The sequence below is a fragment of the Microcaecilia unicolor genome, chromosome 5, assembly GCF_901765095.1.
Source record: "Microcaecilia unicolor chromosome 5, aMicUni1.1, whole genome shotgun sequence".
Taxonomy (NCBI): domain Eukaryota; kingdom Metazoa; phylum Chordata; class Amphibia; order Gymnophiona; family Siphonopidae; genus Microcaecilia; species Microcaecilia unicolor.
The window spans coordinates 170,430,485-170,454,930 of record NC_044035.1 but is presented as its reverse complement, the minus strand read 5'-3'; the positions used below and the strand labels follow the sequence as shown (position 1 = coordinate 170,454,930).

Here is a 24,446-nt window from a genome sequence, read left to right as displayed (position 1 = left end):
TCACATGCCCCCTAGTCCTAGTATTTTTGGAAAGTGTGAACAGACGCTTCACATCCACCGTTCCATTCCACTCATTATTTTATATACCTCTATCATGTCTCCCCTCAGCCGTCTCTTCTCCAAGCTTCATAGGGAAGTCGTCCCATCCCCGCTATCATTTTAGTCGCCCTTCGCTGCATCTTTTCCATTTCTATATCTTTTGTCACGGTGGTGACTGTTTCCTTGTCTGTGCTCACCTCGCCCTCTGGTGGCCTGAACTGGTGGCTGCTATGAACTGTCAGCCGAGTCCGGTCCGGATCTTCCAGGCTGCCAGACTTACTTTTTTTGTTTGTGCCTGAACAGCACCCGTAGCTGCCTTGTGATTCCTGCAGCTTGAACTTCAGCTGCTGATGGGCTTTATTAGCCACCTGGAAATTTCTGTGTTTGCCTTTGCATTGTCTAAGGTCCCTGGTATGTTGGTGTGCTCTGTACACTTCTGCCTAGTCCAGTTCTAGTCTGAGTTTCTTGCCTGGTTCTAGTTTGTTTGTGTGTAGTTAGCTTTGGTTTTATTGCTTAGTTCTTAGTCTTGTTTCTGGTCTGCATTTCCTTGTCTTGTGTCTGTGTTCCTTTTTAGTGGCTGCTTGGCAGCTTTCAGTCCTGACTCTCACCTCTCTGTGTTTCTGTCTTAGTAGCTGCCTGGCAGCTTTTAGTCCTGACTCTGTTGTGTGTTTCCTGTTGGTATCCAGTTCCTGCCCTGTCCTGTAAGTCCTGCCAGCCGCCTGCACCCAGGGGCTCAACTCCTTGGGAACAGCGGTCAAGCGCAGGTGAAGTCTAGCTGTTCCTGCTCTGCCTGTCCCAGCTTGTTAGCCTCTGCTGCAACTCCAGTCCGGGGTTCCAGTCCTGTTCTGCCTTGCCTCTGGTTTGGGGGTGGTTTTACCTGCCGCTCCACAGCAGTAGTCCAAGGGCTCACAAACCCTGTGCTTCCGTGAGAAGCCTGACATCTTTCTTGAGATGCGGCGACCAGAATTGAACACAGTACTCAAGGTGCGGTCGTACTATGGAGTGATATAACGGCATTCTCCGAGGACATGCAGGCTGCTTGTTCTCACTGATGGGTGACGTCCAACGGCAGCCCAGGATCGGAAAATCTTCCCTAGCAACAAAAGTTTGCTAGCCTCGCGCTCCCGTGCGCACCGCGCATGCGCAGCTGTCTTCCCGCCCGAACGCAAGCGTGTTCGTCAGTCTTCTTTTTTCCGCGGTTCGGGAATGCTGCCGCTTCTCTGCCCAGGATTCCTCTTGCGCTATTTGCTTATTTCTTCGCCCGTTTTTGGCAATTTTCTTTTTTGAGTCTCTGACTCTTCTTTCTTTTCTTTCTTTTGTTAAAAAAAAAAAAAAAAAGAAAACAAGAAAAACCCCTAGTTTTCTTAGTTTTTCCCCTTAAGTTTGCTTTCTTTTTTGTTTTGCGGCCATTTTGGGCCGCCCGTGCGGTCTTTCTCTTTTTTTTGTGTCTTTTTTTTTTTTTTTTTTTTTCAGGCACCATCGCGTTCGACCTCGCCGGCGCGAGTTTTCCACCCATGTCCTCGAAGCCTACCAGCGGCTTCAAAAGGTGCATGCGGTGCAGCCGGACCATCTCCCTTACTGAAAGACATGCTTCGTGTCTTCGGTGCCTAGGTGAGAGTCATCAGCCTGACGCCTGTCTTCAGTTGAAGAAGCGGACTCAGGCGTTGCGTTTGGCTCAGTGGAACGTCTTGTTCGGAGCCCAGTCTGGTCCTTCGGCGTCGACGGAGCCAGCGGTACCAAGGTCATCGCAGGTATCGATGTCAGCATTGGAGGGTGCATCGTTCTCCGGAGCGCAGGTAATGTCCAGAGACCCCATGCTGATAGCAGTGAGCCATCGAGTGGGTCGCCACCTGCCTCGAGGACTCTTGCTGCGCAGGTCCACCGGGACCAACCTTCTTCGGACCCGGCCCCGAGGAGCCGTTTGGATTCAACATGCTCCTCTTCAGCACGGGGAGGTACCGGTACCAAGCTTCGAGCTAAGGCCAAGAAGCATCGGCATCGGTCCCCGTCACGGTGCTGAGAGCTCCGGGGCGCCGAAAGAGTCGGCACCCGAGAAGCGCCGATGCCGGAGGGACCGCTCGCCCTCTATTCAGGAGGTGTCGGTGCGCTCATCTCCAGACAGCCCGGTACCGCCTCCGTGCTCCAGACAGGTTCTTACATCTTCTGTACCGGCGCCTTTGCCTTTTTCAACAGCCATCTCAATGAGAGCCTCCGAGCCGTTCTCCCAGAGATTCTGGGGGAGCTGTTGCGCCCATCTCCGGTACCTTCGGTGCGTGCGCCATTGGTACCGTCTTTTTCGATGCCATCGGTGCATGTGTCGCTGGTGCCGTCAGAGGCTGAGGCTGGCTCATCGCCCATGGTGCGGTCTCGGACTCCAGTACCGCTTGCGGTGCCGAGGACGAGTGCCACCCAGGCTGATCCGCCGTCGTTGATGGAGGAAGCTTCATCGCCTCCGGTGCGGGAGTCTTCCTCTTGACGACACCACGATGGGCATCGGTCCTCAGAGCCGAGACGGGCTCGGCTTCGGACTGAAGTTCATGAACTCATGTCCGACTCCGCAGAGGAGGGCTCGTGGGAAGCAGAGGCGGATACCAGGTTCTTCTCGGGCGAGGAGTCCTGTGGTCTGCCCTCTGACCCTACTCCCTCATCCCTGCATTGGTGGACAGTTCGATCCAGTTTGACCCTGGGACGTCCCTTCCAAATTCCTCAGCCACAAAAAGTGCTGACGACGGATGCATCTCTCCTGGGTTGGGGAGCTCATGTCGATGGGCTTCACACCCAAGGGAGTTGGTCCCTCCAGGAAACCGGTTTTCAGATCAATCTCCTGGAGTTACGAGCGGTCTGGAACCAGAGGCATAGCCAGGTTTTGATCTCAGGGGGAGCAGACTTTTATAAAATAGGCGCTGGTTGGTATCAGCTAGACAGCAGTGTCTGTGTTGTTGTTCAAGGACTGTGGCGGGCACTGATTTAATACAGGCTGTCTCTGTTGCGTCCTGCCTACAAGGAAACAGTAAGTTACATCAGGAGGCAGGACGCAGAAGAGGTCCCTGGACTGGCCAGAGCAGGCAACCTGTCTTCTTAACTACAAAGTAAAAATATTCAAATCGTGACCATCACCTCAGGAATAGCACACACATTCCTGCCACTGCTAGACACCTTGTTTAAATCAGATGGGCTTTTGTTTGTGTGGTGACTCTACAGGATGCGGAGACCACTAGTCTTCAGAATTTTTATTTTGGTTGACAAGGGCCTACTTTCAAATAGGGATAGACACTTTGCCATTCAGGTTTTCATGCCATCCACAATGAATTTGCATGAAAAAGATTCACATGTAATGGAGGCAGTATATGCAAATCAATTTCTTGCATATTTAATGTGGATATCCTGAAAACTTGACTGGCAAGGGGGCACTCCAGGACCAACTTGGGAAACACTGTCCTAGAACACAAAACTTACCACCCCATAACAGCCCTAACCCACCTATCAAAAGACAGTGCTACATATATTACACTGGGTTCTCGAGCACCAATATACCTACTATTAGGAAACTGGAACAAGCTGCACTGTTACACATTCCTACGCAGACACTACATGCTAGCAGAATTCTTCACGTCAGTCGCACATGCAGAACATGGACAGACCCTCATCTATATAGTAGCCATACTGGGTCAGACTAAAGGTCCATCTAGTCCAGTATCCTGTTTCCAACAGTGGCCAACCCAGGTCACAAGCACCTGGCAGAAACCCAAACTGTGACAACATTCCATCCTATCAATCTAATACAGAATAGGGAGCCATAAAAACAACAACAACAACAAAAGTTGAAATAGAGACCCCCTCCTCTCTGCCCAAGAAAACCAGACTCAACAGTGCAATACTGGTAAAAAGAAACAGAAAAGCATTTTCTCCAGTACTTTGCAAAATAAAAATAGAAAAAAATATACACTTTACAAAGCAGGTACATCTCAGTCCTTACAAAGTATTAAATAAAAATAATGTTTTTTCTACCTTTGTTGCTTGGGAATTTGGCTGGTCCCAGTCTTTTTTTCCATGTTCCATGAGTCAGCCTTACAAATTCTTTTCCAGGCTGGCCTTTCCATTTCTTCTCTCTCGTCTTGTCTTCCTTTCCTTCTCTACATCTATTTGGCACTGATCTTTCGTTTTATGTCCCCACTATCAAATAGCTATGTATAGAGCTCCCAAGTGATGCAGTTCCAGAAGGGAGATTTTTCAGCCAGTCCTAGTGTAAACTCATATCCCACATTCATGTGGGATTTGCAGTCCCTGATTCTACCCATCAAAATCTGTGCTGCAGTACATCCAACATGACTTCAGAAAATGCACTGGGACCCCTGCAGGGTTGCTAATCTGAATATATCAGAGATGTGCATTTTCAAATACTGTCATATTCCTAATATCAAATTCAATATAAAATACCTTTTTATACTGTTGTTAGAACAATTTATTTTTTTCAATTGCTTTGGTCCCACTGTCTGTTTTTCTCTGTTTCTTCTGCCTTTATAGGGTTTCCTGCCCATCTGACATTTCTTCTGTCTCCAAATGCACCATCCTTCTTTCCTCTGCACCACTTTTATGTTTCTGAAGTTGCCACCAACACTGCAGCATGCATAACACTGTCTTTAAAACAAGCATGCAACAGACCAAGGGGGTATTTAATTTCACCTTAGTTTTGTGAAAAATCCCAATGGGAACACATCGCTTCTTCAGGAGATCTTTTTTGACAATTATTTTAGATACTTCCTACACAGACTCACAGTGCGGTGCCAGGCAATAAGCCAATTTACTTAGGACTGATGACAACCAATTTAAACTTGTTTATTTTCTCAGAATCTGCCTTTGCTAATCAAGCAGCGGAAGCAGTGGCCCGTCTCATCTCTCTCTGGGCAAAATTACATATGCCCTCCAAATATCTAGCTTTCCCAACCTTGAATCTGCTCATGGCAGTTCAGTACAGGCTCAGCCGTAGCTAAGTCTGTAATTAAAGAAGAACCCAGTTTCAATTAGTTAAAGAGATATAGTTTATTAGTATTAATTAGCATTGATACATTACCCAATAATGAGGATACCAGCAATTCAGTCAATCATACAGTGGAACAGAATCACACGACACATCAGCTCTCGGTGGTACTCTGTCTCTCTCTTCCATCTGCCTCTGTATCTGCGTCTGTCTCTCTCTCTCTGTCTCTCCTTCTGCGTCTTACACTTCTCGGGGTGCTTCCTTTATACTGTCTCAACCCAATGGATTCCAATGGGATCCAGCTTTGTCAGCAGAACTTGCTATCCCTTATCAGTTGATAAGGAACCGATAAGGGTGACTTCATTAGGTCCCAGGTTCCAACTATACACAAAAGGGGTGCAAAGCACAGGTGGCGAGATGACTTCATCGGTCATTCTGTTCTTCTCAGCTATTCTCAGCTCCCCCTCCCTCTGAGTACTCTCTAACTACGTACATCTACCCCCTTATCTACTTTCATTAGCCCAAAACATCTTTCATGACTCTTCACTGATGCCAGTCCCAGGCATGTTTATAAGAGCAAAAGACCCCCTCCCGTGCCAGCTCCCTGAGAACTCAGTTCAGCTTGTGCAGCAGAAAAATGTATTTTGTATCAGAGATGACTTTGGATTTTTAAGAGAAGCCCAGCTCTTATTATGAGCCATTTGCTTGCAGAGGCCTAGCTCTTTAGCCTGAGCCATTGACCTGTATTTTACTGAGAGCAAGGGCAGCCATATATATACAAACTGCTCCCGCCTAAGATGTTATCCAATTCAGCCATTGGCGCCCGGTATAAGAGGCTCCAACCACGAGCAGACCCGACAAATCTCATTCACCAGCTGGGGTAGTGACTGCCACATCTAGCAGTACTGTTAATCTCACAAACAAACTTTTCTGTCCTTGCAAATGTTCTTTGCCCAATTTGACTCTCTTGTTTTCAACTGAGAACTTGTAGAGCAAACAATAAGAAAATAATGTAAGATTAGAGATCAGATGGCAGCTCTCAGACTAGTAATGCTTTGGTAAAACTTAATTGCAGGTTATTTCTTCTTTCAATTTGATCACTTCTAAGGACAAGAATATAGGTTGCCCAATTTCTATTTTCTTATTAATCTTTTGGGCGGTAGTGTTGATTCCACACATTTGCCCACCACTGTATCCTGTGTTCTAACTAGTAACCCAGATCCTTTGGTTTTGCTGTAGTGAAAGAGCGTGCATGACTGTGCACGAGGTTTGTGTTTCAGGGCAACTTTGCTGGCCTGTTTTCAAGGTGCATCTTAAAGCACCTCTCCTGCTTGAGTTCTTCGGCAGCCTGTTCCATTTTCCAGGACGATGGATTTTTGGATCTCATGTGGAACTGCTGACCCTCCTCTTTTTGTTTCAAACGTATGCCTGGAATGCGCATGGGAGGTGATTTTTTAAAATATTTTATGAGCTGTCTGTGACCAGCTGCCCTGGAGCAATGGAAGAGCCTGTCGGTGGCTTAATCAGGCAGAATGTGGGAAGTGAAAAAAAATTTACATGACGCCTTCTGTGTAATGTTCAAAAGCTATATACTTATTTTTAGTTTTAGTCCTATTTAAACAGTCTTTTATCAGATGGTAAATGAACATGTATGGGTCCCGTATAACTTTAAAAGGCTAAACCTAACTGCACTAAGCTCTGTGGAGGGAGACATATGATAGTGTGGAACACCATACATGCAGCACAGGAATGAAGAATTTGCTGCTGCAACCTGCAGGACCTGTTACCATCACCTTACCTTCGGGTTAAGCCTTTTTTTTTTTTAATGTTTGGAGAAGAAAAAAGAGGAAAAGGGGCATGCAAAACGCAGAAAAACACGGTCTCCTGAGCCAAACGAAGGAGAGCAGCGTGAAGAAAAAGAACTAACGTCGCACTCGCACGCTCGGGGACGGGAAGCTGCTCACACTGTGTGCCCTGTCCCGCGCGACACAGCGCCGCATAATTCAGCATGCTGGAAGTGAACAGTCAGAAACAGCAAAGGAAAGTGACAAAAACATAAGATCCAGCTTTTAAAGTAATAAGGGAATAGTCATTCATATCAATGCAGAAAGACAGTCAGTGATGGATATGGAAAGGGATACTGTACATGTATGAAACCTTCAAGCTTCAGTTCTCAAACCTCGCTCCAAGATACTTGTAATGATTCCTTAGCTGTACTTTGTTCTTTGAAGTATCATTATCTTTAGTATCTTCCATTTGATTCTGTGCAAATACTACGGGTGGTACTGTATTTACCTTTCTCACTGTCACACTTCTGAGGAGAATCTCTGCTTTCCAGTGAGATTGTTGCAATTTTTCTCTCAATCGATTGTTAGCCTTCTGCCAGCATCGGGGCCTCTCCTCAGGCGCATCCCGCCTACTCTAAGCAACTTCCTGTTTTCCGCAGAGGTGGGACGCGCCTGAGGGGAGGCCCCAACGCTGGCAAACAGCTGACTGTGTCAATCGCCAGTGCCGGAGGGAGAATGCTTCGGGAAGTAAGAGTGACCTCGCGAATGAGAGAGCGCGGGCAAAAGAGATAGGATTAAAGATTCGGGAAGGAGCAGAAAAAAATATTTATTAATTTGAGGCGCATAGGCGCCATTTTTGAAAACAGCTGTTTAGGGGAGCGACTGCTCCCCCTGCGCCCCACCTAGCTACGCTTCTGTCTGGAACGCTCTAAAGGCTTTCAAGAATCGGTTATCTGTCTGAATTTGAATAATTTGATTGCACAATCAGGTTGCCATGTATTATATCAACAAGCAGGGGGGCACCGGTTCTCGCCCCCTGTGTCAGGAGGCTGTCAGAATGTGGCTTTGGGCTCGCCGGAACGGCATGTTTCTTCAAGCCACGTATCTGGCAGGCATAAAAAACAGTCTGGCCGACAGGTTGAGCAGGATCATGCAACCTCACGAGTGGTCTCTCAACTCGAGAGTAGTGCGCAAGATCTTTCAAGCGTGGGGCACCCCCTTAATAGATCTTTTTGCCACTCAGATCAATCACAAGGTCCCTCAGTTCTGTTCCAGGCTTCAGACCCACGGCAGACTAGCGTCGGATACCTTTCTCCTTCATTGGGGGGAGGGCCTCCTGTATGCGTATCCTCCCATACCTTTGGTGGGGAAGACGTTGCTGAAACTGAAGCAAGACCGCGGAACCATGATTCTGATTGCTCCTTTCTGGCCCCGTCAGATCTGGTTCCCTCTTCTTCTGGAGTTGTCCTCCCAAGAACCGTGGAGATAGGAGTGTTTTCCAACTCTCATCACTCAGAACAAGGGGGCGCTTCTGCATCCCAACCGCAAGTCCCTGGCCCTCACGGCTTGGATGTTGAGAGAGTAGACTTTGCCTCCTTGGGTCTCTCGGAGGGTGTCTCCCGAGTCTTGCTTGCTTCCAGGAAAGATTCCACTAAAAAGAGTTACTTCTTTCGATAAAGGAGGTTTACCATCTGGTGTGACAGCAAGGCCCTAGGTCCTCGCTCTTGTCCTACACAGACCCTGCTTGAATACCTTCTACACTTATCCGAGTCTGGTCTTAAAACCAACTCAGTAAGGAACCATCTTAGTGCAATTAGTGCTTACCATTTCTGTGTAGAAGGTAAGCCTATCTCTGGACAGCCTTTGGTCGTTCGTTTCATGAGAGGTTTGCTTTTGTCAAAACCCCCTGTCAAGCCTCCTACAATGTCATGGGATCTCAACGTCGTCCTCACCCAGCTGATGAAACCTCCTTTTGAGCCATTGGAGTCTTGCCATCTGAAGTACATGACCTGGAAGGTCATTTTCTTGGTGGCAGTTACTTCAGCTCGTAGAGTCAGTGAGCTTCAAGCCTTGGTAGCCCATGCTCCCTATACCAAATTTCATCATAAGAGTAGTCCTCCGCACGCACCCTAAGTTCCTGCCGAAGGTGGTGTCTGAGTTCCATCTTAACCAGTCAATTGTCTTGCCAACATTCTTTCCCCGTCCTCATACCCGCCCTGCTGAACGTCAGTTGCACACATTGGACTGCAAGAGAGCATTGGCCTTCTACCTGGAGCGGACAAGCCTCCAGAGACAGTCCGCCCAAATGTTTGCTTCTTTTGACCCCAATAGGAAGGGGGTTGCTGTCGGGAAACGCACCTTCTCCAATTGGCTAGCAGACTGCATTTCCTTCACTTATGCCCAGGCTGGGCTGACTCTGGAGGGTCATGTCACGGCTCATAGTGTTAGAGCCATGGCGGCGTCAGTGGCCCACTTGAAGTCAGCCACTATTGAAGAGATTTGCAAGGCTGCGACGTGGTCATCAGTCCACACATTTACATCTCATTACTGCCTCCAGCAGGATACCCGATGCGACAGTCGGTTTGGGCAGTCAGTGCTGCAGAATCTGTTCGGGGTTTAGAATCTAACTCCACCCCCCCAGGCCCAGTTTTATTCTGTTCAGGCTGCGCTCTGTTAGTTGTTTTTCGTAGGTCAATTTTTGTTATGTCCTTGCCGTTGCGAGGCCCAATTGACCCTCTTTGTTGTTTTGTGTGAGCCTGGGAGCTAGGGATACCCCAGTCATGAGAACAAGCAGCCTGCTTGTCCTTGGAGAAAGCGAAAGATTCATACCTGTAGCAGGTATTCTCTGAGGACAGCAGGCTGATTGTTCTCACCTACCCTCCGTCCTCCCCTTTGGAGTTGTATTTTCTTTGCTATTGTATTTAACTGAGCAGGAGCGGTCGCGCATGGGCGGGAAGACAACCACACATGCGAGGTGGGCGTGCCCCGCGCGCAGGACCTCCCGCAAGACGTTTTTGAGTATGCTCTGAAACTCTTACGGTTGGAGAGGGCTGCCATGGATGTCACCCAGTTGTGAGAACAATCAGCCTGCTGTCCTTGGAGAATACCTGCTACAGATATGTATCTTTCGCTTTCGGGTTCTTTTTTCCCCACATGCATCACCTTGCACTTGCTCACATTAAACGTCATCTGCCATTTAGCCGCCCAGTCTCGTAAGGTCCTTCTGTAATTTTTCACAATCCTGTCGCGATTTAACGACTTTGAATAACTTTGTGTTATCAGCAAATTTAATTACCTCGCTAGTTACTCCCATCTCTAAATCATTTATAAATATATTAAAAAGCAGCGGTCCTAGCACAGACCCCTGAGGAACCCCACTAACTACCCTTCTCCATTGTGAATACTGCCCATTTAACCCCACTCTCTGTTTCCTATCCTTCAACCAGTTTTTCAATCCACAATAGGACATTTTCTCCTATCCCATGACCCTCCAATTTCCTCTGTAGCCTTTCATGGGGTACCTTGTCAAACGCCTTTTGAAATTCCAGATATTAGTACTTGTTAAGCTGCTCTTACTGGCAAGCAGAGCAGAACAGTGTACAAATTAGTAAAAGGAAAGGAACTACAAATAGGACAATAAACCATACATACAGGAAAGGGTGAGAGAGAGAAAAAGGAAAGGGAAAAGAACAAGGGAGGAAAGCTGTGAGTAGGGAAGGAGTCTATCTGGTTGTCTCAATCAGTCTGCACCTCCATAACCCGTTGAAAGAGCCAGGTGTTTAATTCAACCTTAAATTTGTTAAATGAGAGCCTACTGCTAATAGAGAGGGGGAAGACCATTCCAGGTAAAGAACAAAAAAGGCTATACGCCTAGTGGAGTCCATCTATGTGGCATTAGGACAAGACGGCGGTCGTTTAAAGAGCACAGGACCCTAGCGGGTGAATATGGAATCATAAGACAGGACAAATAGTCAGGAGTTCCTAATCTGAAAGCTTTAAAGGAAAATGTTGTGATCTTATGGATGATCCGTTGTTCAACCAGTAACCAATGGTGTTTCTTTAGCAAATAAGTAATACAATCATTGCAATGTATAGGACAGAGATGTCTGATAGCTGTATTCTGGAGAGTTTGTAATTTTTGATTTGTATGTTTGATTTTATGCATGTTGTAATCATAAGTACATATGTAATACCACACTGGGAAAAGACCAAGGGTCCATCGAGCCCAGCATCCTGTCCACGACAGTGGCCAATCCAGGCCAAGGGCACCTGGCAAGCTTCCCAAACGTACAAATATTCTATACATGTTAAGTAGTAGTAGTAGTAGTACATGTTATTCCCGGAATTGTGGATTTTTCCCAAGTCCATTTAGTAGCGGTTTATGGACTTGTCCTTTAGGAAATCGTCTAACCCCTTTTTAAACTCTGCTAAGCTAACCGCCTTCACCATGTTCTCCGGCAACGAATTCCAAAGTTTAATTACGCGTTGGGTGAAGAAACCTTTTCTCCGATTTGTTTTAAATTTACTACACTGTAGTTTCATCGCATGCCCCTAGTCCTAGTATTTTTGGAAAGCATGAACAGATGCTTCACATCCCTGTTCCACTCCACTCATTATTTTATATACCTCTATCATGTCTCCCCTCAGCCGTCTCTTCTGCAAGCTGAAAAGCCCTAGCCTCCTTAGTCTTTCTTCATAGGGAAGTCGTCCTATCCCCGCTATCATTTTAGTTGCCCTTCGCTGCACCTTTTCCAATTCTACTATATATTTCTTGAGATGCGGCGACCAGAATTGAACACAATACTCAAGGTGCGGTCGCACCATGGAGCGATATAATGGCATTATAACATCCTCACACCTGTTTTCCATAACTTTCCTAATAATACCCAACATTCTATTCGCTTTCCAAGCCGCAGCAGCACACTGAGCAGACGGTTTCAGTGTATTATCAACGACAACACCCAGATCCCTTTCTTGGTCCGTAACTCCTAACGTGGAACCTTGCATGATGTAGCTATAATTCGGGTTCTTTTTTCCCACATGCATCACCTTGCACTTGCTCACATTAAACGTCATCTGCCATTTAGCTGCCCAGTCTACCAGTCTCGTAAGGTCCTTCTGTAATTTTTCACAATCCTGTAGCGAGTTAATGACTTTGAATAACTTTGTGTCATCAGAAAATTTAATTGCCTCGCTAGTTACTCCCATCTCTAAATCATTTATAAATATATTAAAAAGCAGCGGTCCTTTTCACAATCGAGAGGCAGCTATACATTTGCATGTCTGGGCATCCTTCCTTCCCCATTAACAAAGCTTCCCAATGGTAGCCTCCCAATGGTAGCCCCAACTTCCTCTGCATGTGGGTAACTACCACCACGTATTTATGGTCCCCTTGAAGGCTATAAGGTGTCAAGATGCTGCCGTGCCCCCCCCCCCCCCCCCCCCCGAAAGGTTTACCATGGAATCCCTGGGTTCTAGTGGGGCAGGAGCAATACCCACTCACTCCTGCTTTGACTCCCACTTGAGCTAGTTATGTTGGACACAGATTGTTCTATGTTTTGCCAGGAAAAGAATATTAAAAATAGGTGTGTTTGAATTTGTCCTGGCCAAGGGAGCTCTTTCAGTAGGGGGCACATGATAGCCCACTTAGTGTTGTTAGCAGCTGTCCTTCCACAAGAGTGGCATTAACAATCTTAGTGACCCTTTCAATTAACCCTTTGCTTAGCTGTCTTTGCTGGGCAGGGGTCGAAAGGGCAGGTTTTTTTTTTTGTTACCTGGTTGAATGAGTCCCAGATGGCTGTGCATAGGGGTGGGGGGAAGAAGCATTCTTAGCTCAAAGGAACAGCCTGTAGCTCTTGATAGAGACCTTTCATTTTGTTGGTACATAAGTATTGCCACACTGGGGCAGACCAACGGTCCATCAAGCCCAGCATCTTGTTTCCAACAGTGACAAATCCAGGTCACAAATACCTGGCAAGATCCCAAAAAAGTTCAATACATTTTATTCTACTTATCCCAGAAATAAGCAGTGGATTTTCCCCAAGTCATTTTAATAATGGTCTATGGACTTTTCCTTTAGGAAGCCGTCCAAACCTTTTTTAAATCCCGCTAAGTTAACTGCCTTTACCACATTCTCTGGCAATGAATTCCAGAGTTTAATTACATGTTGAGAGAAGAAATTTTTTCTCCAATTTGTTTTAAATTTACTACTTTGTAGCTTCATCGCATGCCCCCTAGTCCTAGTATTTTTGGAAAGAGTAAACAAATGATTCATTTCTACCCGTTCCACTCCACTCATTATTTTATAGACCTCTATCATATCTCCCCTCGGCCATCTTTTCTCCAAGCTGAAGAGCTCTAGCCTCTTCAGCCTTTCCTCATAGGGAAGTTGTCCCATCCCCTTTATCATTTTCGTCACCCTTCTCTGTACCTTTTCTAATTCCACTAGTATCTTTTTTTTTTTTTTTTTTTTTTTTTTTTGAGATGCGGTGACCAGAATTGAACACAATATTCGAGGTGTGGTCGCACCATGGACCTATACAAAGGCATTATACCGTCCTCATTTTTGTTTTCCATTCTTTTCCTACTAATAACCTAACATTCTATTTGCTTTCTAAGCCGCAGCAGCACACTGAGCAGAAGGTTTCAAGGTATCATTGACAACGCCTAGATCCCTTTTTTGGTTGGTGACGCCTAACGTGGAACCTTGCATCACATAGCTATAATTCGGGTTCCTATTTCCTACATACATCACTTTGCACTTGCTCACATTAAACGTTATCTGCCATTTAGACGCCCAGTCTCGTAAGTTCCTTTTGTAATTTTTCACAATCCTCTTGCAATTTAACAACTTTGAATAACTTTGTGTCATCAGCAAATTTAATTACCTCACTAGTTACTCCTATCTCTAGATCATTTATAAATTTGTTAAAAAGCAGTGGTCCCAGCACCAGACCCCTGGGGGACTCCACTATCTACCCTTCTCCATTGAAAATACTGACCATTTAACCCTACTCTCTGTTTTCTGTCTTTTAACCAGTTTTTAATCCACAGTAGGACACTACCTCTTATCCCATGACTCTCCAATTTCCTCTGGAATCTTTCATGAGGTACTTTGTCAAACACCTTTTGAAAATCCAGATACACAGTATCAACCGGCTCACCTTTATCCACATGCTCGTTTACCCCTTCAAAGAAATATAATAGATTGGTGAGGCAAGATTTCCCTTCACTGAATCCATGCTGGCTTTGTCTCATTAATCCATTCTTTTGAACATGCTCTGTAATTTTGTTCTTTATAATAGTCTGTACCATTTTGTTCGCCACCAACGTCAGACTCACCATTCTATAATTTCCCGGATGTCCTCTGGAACCTTTTTTATAAATTGGCGTTATATTGGCCACCCTCCAATCTTCCGGTACCAAGCTTGATTTTATAGATAAGTTGCATATTACTAACAATAGTTCTGCAAGTTCATTTTTCAATTCTGTTAGTACTCTGGGATGAATACCATCCGATCCAGGAGGTAATTGCCTCATAAAAACAACAAGGCAAGCGATCTGCAAAATCCAATATGGAAAAAGAAGCCAGCAGATCAATGTAACATCAGAAAGATTTTATTGAAGATACCGCATGTAAACAAATTGCCCGACACAGGCCGTGTTTCGCCCACCAAGGGCTGCGTCAGGGGCTAATTTGAAACCACCTGAAAGGAGCAGCTCTAAAAACGGAAAACTTGTGGTGTATAATAGATTGGAAAAAACCAGCGCATACAGCAGATGCCTAAAATGATGTGACTCTTAACACAACGCAAGCAGATGCACTGCTGTCAAACCTGGAAAAACCACCACAAGTTTTCCGTTTTTAGAGTTGCTCCTTTCAGAAGGTTTCAAATTAGCCCCTGACGTAGCCCTTGGTGGGCGAAACATGGCCTGTGTCGGGCAATTTGTTTACATGCGGTATCTTCAATAAAATCTTTCTGATGTTATATTGATCTGCTGGCTGCTTTTTTTGGTAATTGCCTCATTACATCCTCCAGGTTTATAGAGATTTCATTCAGTTTCTCTGACTTGTCAGCTTTGAATACCATTTCTGGCACCGGTATCTCTCCGCTATGGCTTTGTCTTCCCTGATCACCCCTTTTTTATCCCTCGGTCATCTAGCGGTCCAACCAATTCTTTTGCCGGCTTCTTGCTTTTAATATACCTAAAAAAAATATTTACTATGTTTTTGCCTCCAATGCAATCTTTTTTCAAAGACCCTCTTTGCCTTCCTTATCAGCGCTTTGCGTTTAACTTGACATTTCTTATGCTGTTTCTTATTATTTTCAGTTGGTTCCTTCTTCCATTTTCTGAAGGATTTTCTTTTAGTTCTAATAGCTTCCTTCACCTCACTTTTTAACCATGCCAGCTGTTGTTTGGTCTTCCTCCTTCCTTTTTTAATACACGGAATATATATGTGACCTGGGCTTCCAGGATCTTCTCATTTTATCATAGTCTCCTTTTTGAAAGTTAAATGCTAACATATTGGATTTCCTGTGTGTACTTGTTAGATGTGACTGGGAAGGCTGCATAGGCGGTCGGTGGCCCAACTGTTTGGGGAGGCTAAAGGGGGTGAGGCTAGGGGCGGGGTTAGGGGTGGGGTCGGGGTGGAGCTTAAATCCATAATTGTCTAACACACAGAAAAAAGTTACAATACCTTTTATTAAATTTAGATATTAGATATGTATCATATGTCAAAGAATAAAGTGGTTGTTCAAAGCATATACTAACCACAATCGCTCAACTGCAAAACACTATGCACAACTTTGTGCAAAAACATACTCAGAACCTTACTGTACCATAAATATTACACTGGGCAGAACCTAATACACCAATATACCACCCATACGGAAAATGCAGACCGTCAGCAATATGAAACAATGGATCATAATATCACAATTCTCATGTGGAGCCACAAAACACCCTAATTCATGTTTAATGTGGGATAAAATGCCATAAATAAGTAAATAAATATAAACTTTTAATGTTGAGCACCTGATTCTCAAAGTGGACATATTCCAAACACTATAATGAAAATAAAATGATCTTTTCTACCTTTGTTGTCTGGTGACTTTGTTTTTCTGATCATGCTGGCCCAGTATCCGATTCTGCTGCTATCTGTCCTCTTAACTCCGATTCCAGGGCTTCCTTTCCATTTATTTCTTTACTTTCCGTCTTTCTTCTTCATTTCTTGCCTTACATCCGTAAGTAAAAGCTGGGTCCTCTGCAGACTTGACTGTCCAGTGGATCCAGCTTCTGCCTATTTTCTCCATCGATATGCAGGTTTTCTCCCTTTTCCCTCATCTCATCTCCTTCCTCTCTCTTCCCTCTTCTCCATCCATGTCCAGCATTTCTTCTCTCTCCCTTCCCCTCCATCCATGTGCATCTCCTTCCTCTGTCTTCCCTCCCCTCCATGCATGTCCAGAATTTCTCCCCTTCATCCATGTGCATCTCCTTCCTGTCTTCCCTTCCCTCTATCCATGTCCAGCAACCCTCCTCTCTCCCCTGCCCTCCATCCATCCATGTCCAGCAACCCTCTTCTCTCCCCTGCCCTCCATCCACCCATGTCCAGCAACCCTCCTCTCTCCCCTGCCCTCCCCTCCATTCACACATGTCCAGCAACCCTCCTCTCCCCTCCATCCACCCATGTCCAGCAACCCTCCTCTCTCCCCTGCCCTCCCTTCCATCCATGTCCAACAACCCTCCTCTCCCCTCTAGCTACCCACCCATGTCCAGCAACTCTACTCTCCCCTCCATCCACCTATGTTCAGCAAATCTCCTCTCCCCTGCCCTCTATCCACCCATGTTCAGCAACCCTCCTCTCTCCCCTGCCATCCCCTGTATCCACCCATGTCCAGCAAACCTCCTCTCCCCTGCCCTCCATTCTGTCCCATTTCCCCCGCCCTCCATTCTGTCCCCTTTCCCCCTCCATCCATACCCAGCGCGATTCTGTTCTCCCCTGCCTCCATCCATCTGGGCGAGCGGCGCCCTGGGTCTCCCCTTCCCTCCCCTTCCTATCTGCCCCGCGCCGCCCTTTAAATCTTTAATTTACCTCGTCCCAGCGACGGCCGCGTCATTTCAGCCCACCCTGCCCGTCTGTAGTCTTCTCTCCCTTCGTGACGTTGGACATTTGCAGGGCAGCAGTTTGATCCTCTTTGCATTTGTTCGTGAGACACTATCACACTGATGTTCAGGCAAAACAAGATGAAGCCTTCAGACTGAGGTGTTGACTTCGTCTTGGGGGATCCCGCCCCTAACTGTTAACTGCTTTAGTACATCTCATCAGTCTGGACCAGTGTAGAGTGCCGCTATGGAAGGAGAAATTAGGTCTTACCTTCAATTTTCTTTCCTTTAGGCACTGCATACTGGTCCAGAACCCTCCCTATGAAGTTATGACATGGAGGATGAGGAAGTCACTTGGATGAAGGTTGAGAAGGATTCTGTTGATATAGCTAGTTCTGGTTTGATTCTGGAATCTGTGATGATTCACAATTATGTAAAAAAATAATTCCAGGATGCTGATTAATCATTTATGATTGATTGCATATGCTTAATGTGTTGGAAACTGCAGAGGTATCTTATTCAGTTTCAAAGTCAAGTGTTTTCAGTCTTCATCTGCTGGTAGACGAGCAGAACCCATCAGTTTGGGACCGGTCTGGAGTGCATAAAGGAAATAAAATTAGCAGGTAAGACCTAATTTTAAGATGATAAACAAGTATAATGATTGCAAGCAGAATAGATGACAGCCGTGCATTTGTAAACCCAAAATAATTTAGATACCCTACTACAGGGTATAGGGAATTCTTTCTTAGATGTAGGATGTTATTACGCACCTGAAGAGTAGTCATCAGCCAAGCAAAAGGCTAGTCCTGAGAATGTAAAGTTAAGGTAGTGACTACTTGCAGATGTAAATGGCACTGTATTAATCATTCAGTGTGCCAAAGCTTTTATTTGCATTTTAAGGGGATGATATATTGATTTTTCTCAAATATCTTTTGGTTTTTCAGGTCGGTACCTTTTCTTGAATGCAATTGCCAATCAGCTGCGGTACCCAAACAGTCACACACACTACTTTAGCTGTACAATGCTGTACCTTTTTGCAGAGGCCAACACTGAAGCCATTCAGGAACAGATCACCAGGTGAGAGCTCACCAGTCTAAAGGCACACAGCAGACCTGGAATCCAGTATATTTGTTTTATTGAGACATCGGGTGTGTTACTAGTGAGAACAGTGCCAAGTATTGAAGAAGAGAATATTAGTGAGAGCTTTGATATGATATACATAAATACTGTAATACTTTTTGTTCTGGAAATAATTATAGAGATGTCACTTGTTACATGAGGATGAATTTTCACTGTACATCATGAAGCCAGTATTGAAAAGTTTAATGCTGTTTATACACCCATTAGAAAGCTTTCTGAGACAGGGTATGTACATTCAGTTCCAACGTACAGCTGCTTCTTTTCTGTATTTTTTTTAATTGGCCATTTATACCTTTGGTTTTGGATGTATAATGCATTATACATGCAGAATTATGTATAGCAAAAAGGGTTGGACTCTGTTTCAGGGAAGCACCACATGAACGTGTATAATCTGTATGTGTAAGTAGCAATATTTAGTTGTTCTGCCTAAAAAGCAGGTATAACTAGAACATGTACTTTGGATGTTACACTTAATACCAATATATTTAAAAGTGCTGACTGAATTACAGCGCAGTTGAATATATATATAATTCCTTGAGAGAGGACATGGTCTAGCTCTATTAAAAAAAAAAAAAAAAAAAGTACTAAACATATACATTTGGCATTTCAAATGTACCCTGCCCAACCTGCTGATTATTGGGCTCCATATTAAATGAGTGTAATTTGGCATAGTGCACTCAATGAAATGTTGATAGTAATTAAAAGTTAGCCGATTCAGATTTTTAAACATACAGGAACACATGGATAGTAATTTTCTTTCTTGCTGTTTTAGGGTTCTTTTAGAACGGTTGATTGTTAACCGGCCTCACCCATGGGGGCTCCTCATTACCTTCATCGAGCTGATTAAAAATCCAGCATTTAAGTTCTGGAACCATGAATTTGTTCACTGTGCTCCTGAAATTGAAAAGTGAGTAATGTATGGTGATTGATTGCAGATGGTGTGGATGGAAGATAGCAAGAAACAACCACTTGAGAGTGGAGGTACGGTCAATCCCTGCGAATGTAGGATTCACAAGTTAAAGTGTAGGGTAGGCTGGCTCTTCCAAAAACCACAATGGAGACGCTGGCTCTGCATGTAAATTTATTGGGAAAATCATGTTAGTTTATTCAGTGACACCAAATAGATCCAAGTACCTATGTTCTCCAAAGTCGTTTGACCTTTGATCTAAAATCATTATTTACAATATAGTGCATTCTTTTGGGATCTCCTGGAAGTTGATGAGAGCAGAAGAAAATTTATTATATCGGTATTTCTTATAAGTACCTGTATATACTATGTAAACCGCTTTGAATGTAGTTGCAAAAAACACAGAAAGACAGTCTATCGAGTCCCCCTTTCCCTTATAAACCTTAGTAAATGTCATTTATAATGAATGTCCATGTTCTCAATATCATAAAGGAGATGAGACTGATGTATTTTTTGTAGAGATGTGAAGTAGCAAACCATGGCGTGGGCAGCCCTAGAACAACCTTTAACTAGTAGCAAATAAGAAGCTCATATGGAAGCATGTAATGATAGGCATAAATCTTGTTTTTGAGCTGTAACCTCCCTATTTTCTCTGCTTTAGGCTATTCCAGTCAGTTGCACAATGCTGCATGGGCCAGAAGCAAGCTCAGCAAGTGATGGAAGGCACTGGTGCAAGTTAAAAAAAAAAAAAAAAAAAAAAAACGAAGCTTGTTTACTCTCATGCCAATGCGGGAAGAGTGGTGTGATCCTACAACCACCCTGTTTCATCAACTGGAAGAATCCTCTGACTTTTCAGCAGCTGCTTCAGGGACAGACCAACCAACCTTTGAGTGGAATAGTCATGTTTGTGTGTGTCAGGGGGGAGGGGAAAGGGTTGGAAAGTTCCAAAGTTTCAATAAATATATATATATGTATAAATTTTTTCGCCAAAATCTAGAAGATGCTGTGAATATTTTGAACTAATGTAAATATATTGAACCAGAAATAATAAAACCTCGTCTGGACTTTTAGGTGGGTTTGTGCAAATTTTGGGTTTAGGAGAGAGCAAGATAACTGGCGCCAGCATGACCTTCATAATGGAGTGGGAGATGAAGACAGCAGCTGATGCTAAGCACTTGTCCAAGAGGAAAGGAGGGCAGAGCTCTTGCTTTGTTCTCAGTCCCAAAGAATATTGAAAACTAATTTCAATATTATGTTTTTTTTTTTCTTGTGAATTTTGAAAGAGGACTTTAAATCAATATTTCATAAATATAAATGAAAAGGGGATGCTTTTGAAGGAAATTAGGATTGATATCCAGTGTTTCTTTTATTTAGAACCCCTCTCATAAAGGCAGCAGGAAATGAAGCATCTGGGAGGTTTTTTGTTGTTGTTTAAGTGAGAGAAACACAACCTTACCTACTGTATTTTTTTCTTTATACATGTAAATTGTAAAGCGGGGAAAAGAAAAAACTCTATGAACTACCCTTTCATGGCCACACAATCTATACATTTGTAAGAAAAAGAAAAAGAAAAAAAAACATAAAAGGACCAATACAGGCCATTTTGTAAGGATTTTGAATGTTTTGTAAATGTATTGGTCCATGTGTTGTATTTTGTAGCCTTTCTAGTTCTTTGAGCTTTAGTTTTCCCATTTCTTGTATGTATGCATTCTGTAGTTAACCATTAAAGTCATGACCTGCAGCAAACTGTGCTTGATTTCACTTTCCTGTTTCACTAGGAATCGCACGTGTCAGAGCTAAGAATCTCTTGTCCTTTATTATGTTTCCCCTTAGCTGGTATACCAGTTGGGAAATAGGTTGCGTTCAGCAGCAGTTGTTCATATGGAGCTTCAGTGTGCTAAATCTTCTATGAATCCTAAAGTGTTGGAGTTTAGTCTTCTAAGCACACTTGTAAAAGCTTTTTCAGTATTGATATCTGAGACTTTTAAACTTGGTTTGTTTGTTTTTTTGTTATACACTCTTTAGTAATGATTAGTGTGAATGCAATAGCAATGCCTGACTTTGAGAGAGGAAAATATAATTGTTTTCTCCGAGGACAAGCAGGCTGAATATTCTCATGATGGGTCATCTTCCGCGACGGCCCAGAAGACCAGAACGTTTTAGAAAAAAACAGAGGTTTGTAGAACACTCCGTCACGCAGTCCTGAGCGCACGCACGAACGGCTGCCCGCAACGCAAGCCTGACACTAGTACTTTTTCATCCACGCTTCGAGAGAGTTGTGCTCGCCGCTACTCCCTTGTTTTTTGGCTCAGAAGAACCGCTTTTTTTGCGTTTATCGCACCCCTTTTCTTTTTTATTTCCCTTCTCAAATAAAATTTTAAAAAAAGTTTCTTTTCCTTACTTTTTTTTTAGTTTTTCCACACTTTGAAGCTTCCTTTCTTTTTTCGTTGTGGCCGCCTTTAGGCTGTTTGGCCGCATCTTTTTTTCCCTTTTTTGTGCCTTTTTAATTGGTACAATTGAGCCTTTTGATTTGGCGGACGCTATTTTCCCATCCATGTCATCAAAGACGCCCAGCGGCTTCAAACGCTGCACTTGCTGCAACCGGACCATCTCGGGTGCCTCCAGTGTCTTGGGCCCGATTTTATTTATTTATTGCATTTGTATCCCACATTTTCCCACCTCTTTGCAGGCTCAATGTGGCTTACAATACATTATGAATGGTGGAAATATATAAGAAAATAGACATTTAGTATTATAGAAGGATCTTGGGTAACATGATGATGATAAAACATGATAGTAGTGTAACAAGCAAACGTTATAAGACAATTCTGGTTATCTGTGTAGAGTTTACATTTGTTGATCTTTGTGGTATGCCTTGTTAAAGAGATGGGTCTTCAGTAGTTTGCGGAAGTTAGTTCATAGATCGTTTTTAAGTTGCGCGGCAGTGCGTTCCAGAATTGTGTGCTCAGGTAGGAAAAGGTTGACGCATGCGTTAGTTTGTATTTTAGACCTTTACAGTTGGTGAAGTGAAGGTTAAGGAATGTGCGGGATGATTTTTTAGCATTCCTAGGTGGTAAGTCTATCAGGTCTGACGTAGGCTGGGGCATCTCCGTGAATTATTTTGTGAACTAGGGTGCATATTTTGAACGTGATGCGTTCTAAGTGGGAGCCAATGTAGCTTTTCTCGTAGGGGTTTAGCACTTTCATATTTTGTTTTACCGAATGAGTCTAGCTGCAGTGTTCTTGATTATTTGCTGTTTGCAGCCAGCGTAGAGGGTGTTGCAGTAGTCTAGATGACTAAGTACCATTGATTGTACCAGGTTGCGGAAGAACGTTCTTGGGAAGAAAGGTCTTACTCTTTTTAATTTCCACATTGAGTGGAACATCTTCTTGGTTGTGTTTTTCGCGTGACTCTCAAGTGTTAGGTGTCGGTCAATGGTAACTCCAAGAATTTTTAGGGTATCCGAGATTGGAAGACTCAGAGTTGGTGTATTAATGGTGGTGAAGTTATTTGTGTTATGTTGAGAGGTGAGTATTAGGCATTGGGTTTTTTCTGCTTTGTTTCAGCTGGAATGCATCGGCCCACGAGTTCATGATATGTAGGCTTTGGTTGATGTCATTGGAAATTTCCTTTAAATCTTGTTTAAATGTAATGTAGATCATTACGTCGTCTGCGTATATGTATGGGTTGAGGTTTTGGTTTGATAGTAGTTTGGCCAAGGATATCATCATTAAGTTGAATAAGGTCGGTGAGAGGGGGGATACCTATGGAACTCCGCATTCAGGTATCCATGTGGCTGATGTAGTCGAATTGGATGTCACTTGGTATGATTGTGTGGTTAGGAACCCCTTGAACCAGTTGAGAACGTTGCTTCCAGTTCCGAAGTACTCAAGGATATGATCAACCATGTCGAAGGCGCTAGATATGTCAAATTGTAGAAGTAGTATGTTCTTGCCAGTTGCAATCATTTGTTTGAATTTATTCATGAGAGTAACTAGTAATGTTTCAGTACTGTGGTTAGTTCGAAATCCTGACTGGGAGTCGTGTAGTATTGAGAGTGCTGCCTGTAAGCTGTGTAAGTTAATGAAGAAAAGGACTGTAGGTATAATAAATAACTCTTAGGGGAACAGCTCCCCACCGATTACTTATACCAAGGTCCTAATGTGTAGACATCTGCCTAAGCAAATATTCCTGACTCAGTCTAGGGGCGAATGGGACCTTGGTTGGAACCTGGCCAACTTTGTCGTTACAGAGAAGTGAAACCAAGCCAAAGCTGATATATATATGATTTATTATAGATAAGATATACAAATATAGAATCACTTTGTTGCTAGGCTTAGCAAAATACAAAAATATAGAACTTGCTGTTTATAATAAAACAGAACTAAATTGCTACTGAATAACTATACACAATGATTCTTTCTGGACTAAAATACTAGGTAATTACAGAAACCTGATTTGTAACCTGAAATACAAAGTTAGCAGCCTGTCCTGACCAGGAGTTATGATACAACCAATCTTTTTCAGATGAACACCAATCACTAATCCCAGACAATACAAAGTAAATCTCTATATCTCACCAGGCTGTTTGTACAGCGTCTGGTTGAGGTAGAAGCAGAGTTCTTCTTACACTTGAGCTGTCTCCACAGCGAATCTTAGTCTCAGATGTTGTGCAGGGTCTCTCTGCAGGAAGCAGGGTCACAATCACTGCGTGCTGTACTTCAGGGCGGGTATAGCTGAGCCAATGAGTATTTTCACCATATATGCAGTTCACAGGTGTATCAGGTCTTCTCCCTTCTCTTGTCAGTCCAAACTCCCCGATGGTCTCCGATTCACTAACTTTCTTCTGTTCCCGCTTTCTTAGTAACTCTTGGTCAGGTTACAGCAGGGACCAATCATGATCTTGTCCAGCTCACTACATGGGCAAGAAGAGTCATTTGTTTTGTGACCTTGAAATGGTAACTTTCTGGTGCCATGGTCTTACTCCCCTCTCAACTTCTCAGGGTGATATCAGGGGGTGGTTGTAACACAAAATGTCCTTGGATGGAACATGCCTGTCAGTAATTTTCCACAAGCTGAAAAGCTGGATCTTGCTGACACAAAGGTTCAGGTCAGAGGTTGTAGCAGCCATCTTGTTTGTAACAGGATGCATTAGGCTTGTATGAACCAAGACCAGCTCAGGTGAGATCACAGGGAAATACCCCTACAGGACCCAGGTGGCTCGAGAGGCTCAGTGCGAGAGACTTTTTTCTGATCGGTCCAGTCCTTCGACGTCAGCATCGACATCGGTACCGAAGACGTCGAGGGAAGTTGCGACACCGAGAGTCCAGGTAATGGCTACTGAAAGACCGCATTCTTCACACTCAGGGAGCTTGGTCCCTTCAGGAAAAGGATCTCCAGATCAATCTCCTGGAGTTACGAACGATCTGGAATGCTCTCAAGGCTTTCAGAGATCAGCTGTCCTATCACATCATTTCAATTCAGACAGAC

At 44.0% G+C, this 24,446-nt stretch overlaps 1 protein-coding gene across 1 annotated transcript in view; it reads left to right on the top strand.

Moving 5' to 3' along the window:
- CNOT1 (CCR4-NOT transcription complex subunit 1) overlaps nucleotides 1–20,533 on the top strand; it is a 1,017,784-nt gene extending 997,251 nt beyond the window's left edge. The window contains 3 exon segments of the mRNA XM_030203593.1: nucleotides 17,853–17,985; nucleotides 18,821–18,955; nucleotides 19,617–20,533. Of these exon segments, the coding sequence (XP_030059453.1) occupies nucleotides 17,853–17,985; nucleotides 18,821–18,955; nucleotides 19,617–19,695 (347 nt within the window). The 3' untranslated portion in view covers nucleotides 19,696–20,533.
- The last annotated feature ends 3,913 nt before the right edge of the window (nucleotides 20,534–24,446 follow it).